Source organism: Coturnix japonica, chromosome Z (assembly GCF_054131305.1).
Source record: "Coturnix japonica strain WE chromosome Z, WE-NBRP24, whole genome shotgun sequence".
NCBI lineage: Eukaryota > Metazoa > Chordata > Aves > Galliformes > Phasianidae > Coturnix > Coturnix japonica.
Genome location: NC_140702.1, coordinates 23,256,387 through 23,268,104, shown reverse-complemented (window position 1 = coordinate 23,268,104; position 11,718 = coordinate 23,256,387). Strand labels below are relative to the sequence as shown.

At 38.1% G+C, this 11,718-nt stretch overlaps 1 protein-coding gene across 18 annotated transcripts in view; it reads right to left on the bottom strand.

Annotated features, from left to right (window-relative positions):
• Positions 1 to 1,979: 1,979 nt before the first annotated feature.
• PAM (peptidylglycine alpha-amidating monooxygenase) overlaps positions 1,980 to 11,718 on the bottom strand; it is a 112,148-nt gene continuing 102,409 nt past the window's right edge. For 7 of the 18 annotated variants that reach the window (XM_015849427.3, XM_015849430.3, XM_085528058.1 and 4 more), the window contains 5 exons: positions 8,733 to 8,832; positions 7,374 to 7,427; positions 4,487 to 4,690; positions 3,282 to 3,338; positions 1,980 to 2,834 (listed from right to left, as the gene is read on the bottom strand). In XM_015849427.3, the coding sequence (XP_015704913.2) occupies positions 2,653 to 2,834; positions 3,282 to 3,338; positions 4,487 to 4,690; positions 7,374 to 7,427; positions 8,733 to 8,832 (597 nt within the window). In that variant the 3' untranslated portion in view covers positions 1,980 to 2,652. Of the gene's footprint in view, positions 3,172 to 3,281; positions 3,339 to 4,486; positions 4,691 to 7,373; positions 7,428 to 8,732; positions 8,833 to 11,718 lie in introns of all 18 variants that reach the window. The other 11 variants (XM_015849429.3, XM_085528065.1, XM_085528061.1 and 8 more) reach the window with 4 other exon arrangements.

Here is an 11,718-nt window from a genome sequence, read left to right as displayed (position 1 = left end):
AAGGCCATGGGAAAATGAGGTCTGTATTCTGTGCAGAATTTCAGCGTTATGTGGTAAATAATACATGGTGTTCCTCATCAGAGGAATAAACTTGACACTGTTTGTCCAGTCAGAGGCATCATCCATCACTTCTGCAGATTAAAGACCCAGAAAAAGGAGAGCGGGACCTCATCCTGAAGAAACAGGAAAGGTTTCAGCAAACTTAGTTTGATTACTTGTGCTGTCTGTCTGTCTGTCAGTGTGTGGAGTACCTACTCAGATGCCAGACCCAGCTGGTGCTGCTGGCATGGCCATAGGCTCCATCCGGCCCTGCTCCCAGCACCAACAGACAAAGGGGCATTAACAAGGTAAGACAGCTCGTGAAGCTACTATCCAGCAGTTTGTTTTTCCAGGAAGGCCTTTCCTCCTCAAAATACATTCTCAACAAAGGCTGCACTTGAACAGCACTTTGGTACTCAGTTCATAGATACACACCATTTTTAATGTGCTAACTGAATTCTGCTTTAATACATTTATTTCAAATATACCCATAGCCTTAACATCAGTTTTGCATTTGGTGGAGTTGATACGTTCCTCACCTTGCCAGCAGGTGATGTCACAAATGTCTCCATATTTAATGGTGGTTTATTATTACTTTTTTTTTTTTTTTTTTTTTTTTACTATTTTGTATGATGAAATCAACCAGAGGTTTCCTAGCATTATGTCATGCTTCACATGGTAATAACCAATGGAAATAGTACCAGAAAGGAGCTGAAGTGAGCAACTTGGCATTTAGAAGGATCTGATGCCTTGCACCTTGGCTCCCATGAAGCTCTCCCTGTGCTTGCCTAACAAAGCCAGTCAGATGCTTTTTATTTTAATTGTGACAAGGACTTCTGTGTGGTATTTGCGTGTGGTTCTCTGTACCACGACCCACACCACTGAGTAACATGGCACACATTGCTGACCTAAGAGTTTTGGCAGGACAGATATAAATCCAGCTTTCACGAACCAGAAGCAGTTGCCATTTACTCTATCGATCTGTAATTCATTAACTACTACAGCACACAGCTTAATTAGAAAATTTTACTCAATGTGCTTCCCACTGCTGACTCAAAGGTCCATCGAGGATTCCAAGTATTTTTTTCATAAGGAAGAAGCATATAAAACCCCTCAGGCTGGGTGAAGAATCCTATCTTTTGCTGCAGTGCAATTACCTTTATTGCCTCAGAAAACCCACAGCCACAAGGAACCCAGAGCCTATTTTTTGAGCTCTCTGCATCACCAGCAGCAGTGCTCTACAACACCCACAATGACGATCACGAAAGCTGTTTCATAAAACCCTGTGGCATTTACAGCTGTGTACACTCTGCTCATAACTCAGGTTTTAAAAGGAGATTAATCACACTGTGATCCTCAAACTAGACTGATAAATCGTGACAGCGTCACACAGTGATTCACACGTTGATGACTCAGGCAGGAGGACAATTATGTACCCGGTTCCAAGAGGCAGCACATTAAGAATGAGGCCTACCGCTGCATGGATGGAAAACCAAATGAGAAGGAACACGACAACCAGAACTGTCCATCAGGTTGTGCTAGATGTCTACCCTGACTGATCTGAGTGTGCAACGTTAAACGTGAGCTTCCTCTTAGTGGTGACCATGTTTTATTAAATTACCCTGCCGTTTTATAGTACAACTCTTTAAATGGTTAAGCTTCACTTTGTACGTGTAATGTAAATCACGAGTCTTAAAAAACAAAACAAAAACCAAAACAAAAAGCCCCAAAACAAAGAAACCAAACATTGTGACGCAGCAAAATATCTTCCATCTTTCACACAAAACAGCACTTTTCCTCTGCTGGTAGAAGACATTAATTATTATGTTTTTGTTTTTTTTTTAACCTGTATTTCAGTGGTCTGTGTAACTTTTACAGAAATCATACACTTAAAATAAACTTAAAAGCACGCAAAAAATTCCAGAGTACACTCAGCCAGCTAATGCTCTGCGAACACTTTATTACACAAATTACATTCAGTTCCTGAAAATAGTGTTCTAACAGTGATACCATCTAAAAATAAGACATCCCGGAAACACATCAAGAAGAGAAAACAATTAAATAGATACTTTTTTTTTTTGTTGTTTTTTTTGTTTTGTTTTTCCTTCAATGCAATATAATGTTAGTGATCTTAAAAAAATAGAAGAAGATTTAGCAGCTTCATTTTCTTGTGGCACTGTATTTTCTCTGTACTGCAACAGGTTAAGGACATGGAAGAGGAAAGGCACAAAAAAGAAATTGGCAACCGAATATTTATAGGAAAAATACTTTCTCGAAGCAGGTAATACAATTTATTTACAAATACAGAAAAGATCCCCAATTTGTTATGAGAAAATACTACCGCTTTAAATCAGTGCTGCAATCAGAAGAAGATTGTATGCTTTATTAAGATGGTCACATAAAAAAACACAACTGCACTGATATGGAACTTCCATACACTCCTCCACTTAAAAAGAGAACCAAAACCAAACAAAAATTAAAGAAACCAGTGTACAGCCCCACACAGACTAGTACAGTTTACAATTAAATACAATTAAATCTTAAACGTGCTTAAGGGAAAAGGAATCTGACATTCTGGGTTGAATCATATAATGGAGAACTCAAAGGCTGTTTTCAGGAGGAAGAAAGTGCTTGTGGAGGTGGAGGTGCTGAGTATTCTTCTTCTGAGTCTGAGCCATCATCTTCATCTTTTTCTTGATCGCTTCCTTCAGTGCTGAGTCGGTCAAAGCCTTTTCGGCTGTAGCCCTTGTGACTTGCAAAGAAGTTCCCAAGGTTGAGGCCACCACCAGCTTTCCCTGTGGGAAGGAAATAGTCGTCAAAAAATTGCTTAAGTGTGAGGGGGAAAAAAATCCACCTACACAGTCAAATACTTCTTTTCAGAGTCCTTCTAGAAAGTGTTCTTAAAGATCTGCACAAGAGCTAATTATACAGATGACAGAACAGAAAGGAAACTCATCTTTGAAGTTTCAAATGTTTATTTTCAGCAAACACTGTTTCATTAGCCTGCTTAAAAACTTCTATCTGCATCTCTGCTATAGACGGGCCCACGGTCTCAAAGCACTTCATTCCATTCACCAGATGCTTCATTAACAGACTCTGGTCTTCCACTTCCTTTTTAGTGGGCAGATACTGCTGGGTGAAGGGAGTTAGAGAAGACATTTTCCCATAGCCTTCTCTGAGAAGGTTCCACTAGAAGTTATCTACATCTACTGCGTGCTTAACAGATCTCAGATGTTACTTACCTCTAAGTCTGCCTAAAATTCGGCCTGAATTTGAGTCAAGTTTGTGCTCCCCATCAGCTGAAAGACAACAGACATTTCAAAAGTGACCTTAAAGATTATATTCTATGACTCAGTAATTATTGCTGTTTTTTAATACAGAGCACAGACACTGAACACATTGACTGGGAGTGTTACGGACACTGAATTTTCAACTTCTTGGTTAAGGTGAAGAGTGATAATCCCTAGCAGAACAATCACAGCACAAACACTCAGTGTATGGTTCTTCAATCACTGAGAAGATTCCCACATAAATTATTTCTCAGAACTTCATTCCTTCAAGTGTTCACTTCTGTTACCGCCAAGAGCTTACAGAAAGGACAAGAACCCCATGGTTTATAACATGCAAAACCAACAACTACACTCTGGCACAGGACAAAATATGGCTTGACATTTGCAGGCAGCAGAGTCCGTCTTCAGAGATGAATGCTTTCTGTAAGACAGTGATCTGTTAATTCCTTTGGGTGTGCTGGAACAAATCCCTCTCCCAACAAAGAACTGGTAAATCTTCCAAAAAAGCCATAACCAACATTTCTCTCTGTAATACTTATATTCCATAAATCTGCCCAGGGAGTTTACTTTAACTGGTGTATCTACATTAAGCTATTTCACTACTTGAATCATTACGGAACGTGAAGATGCTGCTGTGCAATGCAATCACAGAGAACAGTGGTGCAGTATTCCAGTGAGAGCATGCTTGGTGTGCCATGCATGCCTGAACACTGAAAACAGTCAGAAGGAGATTTTGACACATCAAATGTTATATCCAATTCAGCAGCACAGTAAAATCAGACTGCTGAACGGCCCATTCTTTCATACTATGTCTGAGCCAACAGCAGAACTATCACTTGGCTGTTCCATGTGCATTTTCTTTGCTTACTGAGAACATCTTCACAAAGTTGTTTATGCCATGCAAAAAAAAAAGTGCAATTATCAAATGTTCTTGAGACCAATTAAAGGTAAGCGATGGATACACATGCTGAAAGGATGGTGGATTGAGGTGCAAGAACAAATTTGGGTGTTGCTGCTATGTGTGTGCTGATGCTTAGTTTGCATGCAACATCACTGAACCTGCAGACAAGGGTACAGGGAGACAGTACACTTCTCCTCACACCCATGTCCCTCTATATTCAGAGACATGCTTGTTTTGTACAGTTGCTTATGGTTACCTCCATAGACTGCTGTCTTCCTCCAACGAATAAATACTAAAATCGCCAGCAGGATGACAATAGGGATAATTAGAAGAGTTGTAATAAGAACAAAGGAAACTCCAGTGCTTGCTCGTCGAACCAAATGCTGTTTTTCCTGCTTCTTTAGTGTGTCTGTTGGTTCTGGGTTGTTCTTCAATCTGGCTTCTACAACTGTTTCTGATGCTTTAAAAGGAAGACAATTTCAGTAAGTAATTCATAGCCATCAAGCACCAGAACGAGGAATTAAAACAACAACTAGAATGCCTGAAGCGCTGAGTGACAAGGAAATTAAAGGCAAATAGAGACATAATTTGACCTCACTAAAGAGCGATTGCATTCTCCATTCCTGCCAGGCTCCCAAAAGTTTTCCCTCCCAATGTTTACTTCTAACCTGAGAGAAGAACAATGTAAGGTAGAGATAATGAATGATACCACTCTCCAGCAAGAATGCCTTTTCCTTTTCTCAGGATAGAGTGGTGCCTGGCAGAGCTTTGCCTTTAATTAACTAATTAATTAAATTCACAGAGATCCTGAGAAAAAAAAAAAAAAGAAGAAGAAAAAGAAAGAAAAAATCTGTTTTGCAAATAAGCATATCTCCTTTTGCAAGTAACTTCTTTATAAGGAATACAGAAATCTCAAATAGGTTGTACTATCACAGACAAAAAAGATAGCATTTCATGTTATTTTCCATAAACTTGTGACTGCAGGTTACATATTCAGAACTTCAGTATCTCATGCAAGAAATCTGACTCTGTAAAGAGCTTTTGAAAACTTCATACAGTCATTCCCAGCTATTTCCTATCCACTTACAGTGAGAAAAACAGTTTGAATAAAATCCTTTGCATAATGTTTCAAATGTATGAAAGACCATGTACTTCATGCTATTTTTTCCCGACTAAAACTGTCTAGCTATGTTATTTTAATGTCTAAAAAGGTGGCTACATCACAAAGATTGAAACTGTGATGCTATTCTGTATGCAATTGAAGTGATCTGAATGAATAGTAGACACTTCAAATTTCAACTAACATTATTACAGAGATAATCTGCTCTCTGTTCAAATAGCCATGAACTCCTATCTGCATTTTTGCCAACCTCTGAGCAATGCTGCAGTTCTCCAAAAAAGAGTGAGAACACACAGCACGTGCTGGACAATCAGTTGATCAAAGTCCAGCCCTCACAAAGGGCATGTCCTGCTTAACCAACCAAGTCTTCTACGATCTAGTGATCCACCTGATAGATGAGGGAAGGCTGTTGATGTAGTCTACCTTGATTTCATCAAAGCCTCTGACACTGTCTCCCATAGTATTCTCCTGCAGAAGCTGGCAGCCCATGGCTCGGACAGGTACACTCTTGGCTGTGTAAATAAATGGATGGCTGGGCCCAGATAATAGTGCAGAAAGGACTTAAATCTACATATAGGGAGGAAGACCCTTCAGGGGATCAGGACATCCTGGATGATTGGTCTGTGGCCAACTGTGTGAGGTTCAAGACCAAATGCTGGGTCCCGTATCTTGACCACAACAACCCCAGGCATTGCTAAAGGACTGGGGCAGAGTGGCTGGAAGACTGTGTGGAAGAAACTGACCTGGGGTGTTGGTTGACACTCAGCTGAACATGAGCCAGCAGTGCACCCAGGTGGCCAAGAAGCTCAGTGGCAGCCTAGCGTGCATAAGAAACAGTGCAGCCAGCAGGAACAGGGAGGTGATCATCCCCCTGTACTCAGCCCTGGTGAGGCAGCAATTCAAGTACTGTGATAAATTTTGGGCTTCTTTCTACAAGACACTGAGGCCCTGGAAAGTGTTGAGGGCAGGGCAGTAAAGCTGGTGAGGAGTATGGAGCACAAATTTTATGAGGAACAGCTGAGGGAACTGAGATTGTTTCATCTAGAGAAGAGGAGGCTCAGAGGAGACCTTATAGCTGCCTACAACTGCTTGAAATGAAGCTGTTGCACGGTTGGTGTCAGTATCATCTCTGGCATAACTAGCAATAGGATGAGAGGGAAGCTGGCAGTTGAGATCTTTTAGAACATTTCTCTGTCCACAAATACATGTGTAAAGTACAGCAAAAAAGTACTGAATCCAACAAAGGAAACTGAATAAGAACAGCTGAACATTTTATAAAGCTCTCTCAGCTGCCAGGCACATTTATGCTGAACAAAAATAAAAACTTTTCCTCTCCAGCATAAAAGTCTATTGGACAGAAGATAAAAGATTAAAACTACTTTTCGTCTTCATGAACAACTAGTTTGGTTTATCTATATACATTCCCTAATCCCCTCAATATTAAATTTCTACGTTTTCCTTTTTTATCTCCTGTTCTTATTCAGATAAAATGAAAGCAGTAAGTCTAGAAAGAAATAGATAAGACTACAGTGACTTGAGTTATTTTATATATGGTGTAACCAAGGAGACTGCATGCTGAAAGATTATGCAGAAAGATGAATCAATTGCTGTCCCCAAAAACCCTTCTTTGTTGGCTGAGGATGGTAGAATAAGAAGGCTGCTGGGGAACAACTATCACCGTTATGTTTCAGAGCTATTTCTGCACCTACAGATGCCAATCTAGTACAAAGCAGACAGTGATGTGAAATTAAACCTCTTGTTAAATAATTTTCATCTTCATGCTTGTGAAGCAGATGTCTTTACTGAATACAAAGTGCTGACTGGTGGTGAGTTACTACCTACTAAGTAACATGCCTATAAGCTGCTTTCTCTTAACTTCTCATTTTATCAATGAATATATGTATGAAATGGTGGTGAAAAAACAATCAAACTAGTTAACATTTTTTTTTAACTCCAGTTTAGCAGAAATGGACACAGTCTATATGAAAATTGTTCCTCCATTTCCATTCAGAATCAGACTAACCTTTTATTTCCTGCACCTCAATACCAGCCTTTTTAACTGACCGATGTTCCATTTCTGTAAAACAAAATCATTCTTCAGGACAACTGACATTTCAGAAGGATACTCAGTGACATTTTCCTGCTAGCTTTCTCAAATGTACAGTACAGCCTGTAGTAAACAATCCCATTAGCATCTGAACTTCAGAAAGTAGAGCCATGTAAAACTATTCAATAGTACACGAGGCCTTAAAAAAGAAGAGACCTTGATTCATAGAAGGCACTTGCAATAATTAATTCTTATGCTTTATGGATATGTGCAAGGCTTCCAGGGAGTCCTACAAAAACTAACACTGCCAATTACAACATAAACCATGACGGATTAAAGACTGGTTGAACTGGGACTCCTTAGCTACTGCAGTGTTATACTGCATCTTCAGCCAAAAAGAAAATAAGGACTTTCCTCTCTGAACATGAAAGTGATGAAGAAATCAATTTGTTCTTATTCTCAGATTTCTTTGAATAAAAGCCTAGAAGTGTTTTTGTTCAGGTTACTGGATGCAGAAAAAAAGGCACATCCATTCAGACTTAAAATTTATCCGGTCCCATTTCCTTTTACTAACAGCAGCTGATACCAAGTGCCCCATAGGAAAATGCGTGAATTATAAACAGACAAATGTGGAGTAAGTGGTTTAGTCAGACTGTTGCTGGTTGTGTAACACACCAGAGCCCAAGACTTTCGCTCATATATTTTTTTTAAATCCCAGGTTATGTAATGGTGTATTATACTTTTATTCCCTTGAAGTTTATTCATTATTCTTAAATATCTTCATTCCATTTATTCTCTTCTCTGAATCCCACTAAACTGATATTTGACTAATAAGGCTTCTCTCCCTGACATCAGGCTATTGGGTTTGAGGGTTACTAGATTAAAACTGGGAAATATATTCTACTTAATAGGAATAGAACTTCAAAGGACGCTACATTCATTTTCCAGTGATACATTCTCCCAAACAAATGAAAAGAAGTTTAAAGCTGATTTCATTTCAGCCCCAGAAAGTTTTCAAAGGAAGCAGTGGACTTGTCAGCACGTGACACAAAAACAAACAAAATGCTAAAAAGTTATACTTTTGTTTAAGCACGCATTGATGTAATGAGGGGCAGATCTATCACGAGGCAAATGCATTTTGATACCTCCTCACATATACAGGATTCCCCTTTGACAGAGCATACAGTAATGCTGATGAATGTTCTTCTAAAAGAACTTCTGCAAGTAGAGCATTTTGTGCACTGAAATCACTGTGATTAAACCAGTAACAGACAAGTGGTACGTATCTGAAAACACAAGTGTCAGGATGTGACATTAAGAACAAAAAGAACATACTTTCTGAGGATGCAAACTTCCACACTGTTCTGGCATGAACATCTCCAACAAATACTGTTTTATCTTCTGAAGCAACAATATCATGTGGCATCTCAAAGCTCTGTGAAGAAAAGCAGCAACAGATTACTCTTCAGTGCATACACATTCATAAGGCCTTTTTCACTCCAAAGGCTGAGAATGGTCCTATCTAGTTCTTAAGACTGGAAAACATAGCACATCTAATGCAAGTGAAAGGAGAGGAATTACATCTCTATGGTTTGCTTGTCTTCTCCAGGGATAACATCATGGAGATTATCAGATAAATAAATGCTTAACAATTCATATTTCTATTCTAGCATTCGATTTTATCCAGTGAAATATGGGATACATACTGCATATATAGCTATGAATGATAGTGGTATTGCAATGTAGCTTACTAAATGTGGACATTTTGGATAGCATTATGTGGCTACCCACAGTGTAAACTTGCATTTATTTTTTAAGAAAGAGACTGTAATATTTTTAAGTACAGATTCTCCAAATAGAACATATCAGCATGTACTATTCCGTTAGCATAGCTCCTTTAGGTGTTGATCATTCAGTCTCCAAGAAACCCAGTGTGGGTCCTTTTTCAAGGAAGCGTGTTGGCATGCTGTGCCACTGTGTCATTGCTTACAGACTTAATGTTAGTAACAGCTGAACATAGGATCCCATTTTCCAAGTTAAGAGTGTGATGAATGAAAAACCATAATTTACCAGAAAATATATATGATTTTAATGGGAACCCTATCTATCTATCTATCTATCTATCTATCTATCTATCTATCTATCTATCTATCTATCTATCTATCTATCTATCTATCTATCTATCTACAGACACACACATATTATATATATGACAGATCAGGAGACATATCAAAATACATAAAATATTTGAATTACTGTTTAGAATGACAATTAAAGGGTGACATTGCTTGTTATCATATGTTATATTATCTTAAAATATGAACAGTCTCTCAATCACAACCATAAGATGTGCAGACAAGTGTGAGACAAGTGCTGATCTGTTTGAGAAGATAAACGTAAGAGGTGGGTAAACAAACAGTGCCAGAAATATTAAGTCTTTCCAGAATGGGCTTTTTTCCACATGGCTTTAGACTTCAAATTAACTTATTGACCTGAATCATTGTCCTTGGTTTCTGCAGACTAATTAAAGAACTTCAAGGAGAAGAAATAAGCAGCCACAGCGCTGAGCACATTCCAAAGCAACACCTACTCTGTCTACAACTTATAATTTATATACCAGAGAAGAACTAAAAATTATCTGCCGCTATTTTTAATGTATGTCTCTTCCCAGCTATTATTACTGTTCCCCAGAGTAAAATGTTTAAGGAGTAAATGGTAGTTCATTTTCCTAGCCCTGAAAAACCAAAGAACCTGGAATAAAAACTGGGATAAGTCAGTGTCTTTGTAGATGCACATGCTGTTCCTTCCTAAATGCCTTTCCTGAACATCTACTACATTTGCCTGGACACGGGGAGTTACAGATTCCTCCCTAACACAAGATTCTTAATGAGTCCTTTCTTTCACAGGGGACTTAGGGATACTCAAACTTGCAGCAGCAGGCCTTGACTCAGTAAGACTGATATAGTAAGAATATTTTCTTCCAGTGAGTAGCCTCGAAAACTGAATACAGTGAACTTATTTATCAGGTCGAATTCTCTTAAGTATTCTGTTTTAGGTCTCAAGACTGAAAACTACACCCTTTACAAGCTGCTAACACAAAGAACTGTGTACTGAAGGAAGAAACTCATTCTCAAAAAACAACCCAGCAAACACCAAACCAACCACCACCAAAAACATATGAAACCAGGAAAAAAAAAAAATCAAAATCATCACTCTAATCCTAAGTTGTGTTTCTTCATGTGTAAGGTTTCTCATAAGCCAAATGCAATGGAAGTAGTTAGGAATACCACTAATAAATACTAAAAATTTCAGTGCAGTCATCCTTACAGAACATTACTGAATGAGATTCCCATTACTTTAATATTGTTTTTCATAAACTTCTTTAGTGAAATCTTTCCTAGATAAAGTGCGTCCATTTTACTCGAGCATGTAAAATTTTACAAAAGCATAAAAACAATTCAAAAGTATTTCATGGCTGAATTTAAAGTGTTTTCATTTATTTCACCCAAGATATTCCTAGGTTAACTTGATCTTAGATCAAATTATGAAAGAAGTATACCTGTTCTATTGTCTGGAGACAAAACTGAAGTACGCAGTAATTCTTTCCAAGGATATTTAACTACACAAATTCTTGGAACTATCTAAACTAAACTAACACACTGATTCTCAGGATAATAATGAAAATACTTTCGCAATTATAAATGAACCCATTGTTGAAAACCATTAGGTCAAAAAGCCCTCAGAAGGACTGTGGATGTGCTAATGTTAAGGCAAAATTTCCTATGCGTGTTCATATAGAAATAAAGAATCCCAGTTACAAGTGCACACATTTAGCTTTTGTCAGTCTGCAGGCAGCACAGTAATTTGCTATACTTAGGAATAAATACCTCTCTCTAGAATCAATTGAAACTGGACTGCAAATCACATAGTGTACATGCTAACTAGAAACGGGAATCTTGACATTCATTCTTTAGTGTAAGTCAATCTACAATCAACAATTGTACTTTTTCATAATACTGTATAAATGCCATTTAGACTTTACACTAATCTTCTGCAAAGAGAGGATGTAACCATGAAGTTCAATTTCACTTCTGCTTAGGGACACCATTTTCTTTCTGATATATTACTATCACGCAACTGTATGAATATTTCTGGACCTTAATTTTTCTTCTATATTCATTTTTGATAACTTTCTGCCAACTATAAAGGAAACTTAACTGATGGAATTAACCAAAGAGATCACATTGACAGTAGTATAATTTTTGAGTGTGACCTGATAATTTAGCTCCCTTATTAAGCTTATTACAAAAAACTCCTTTGA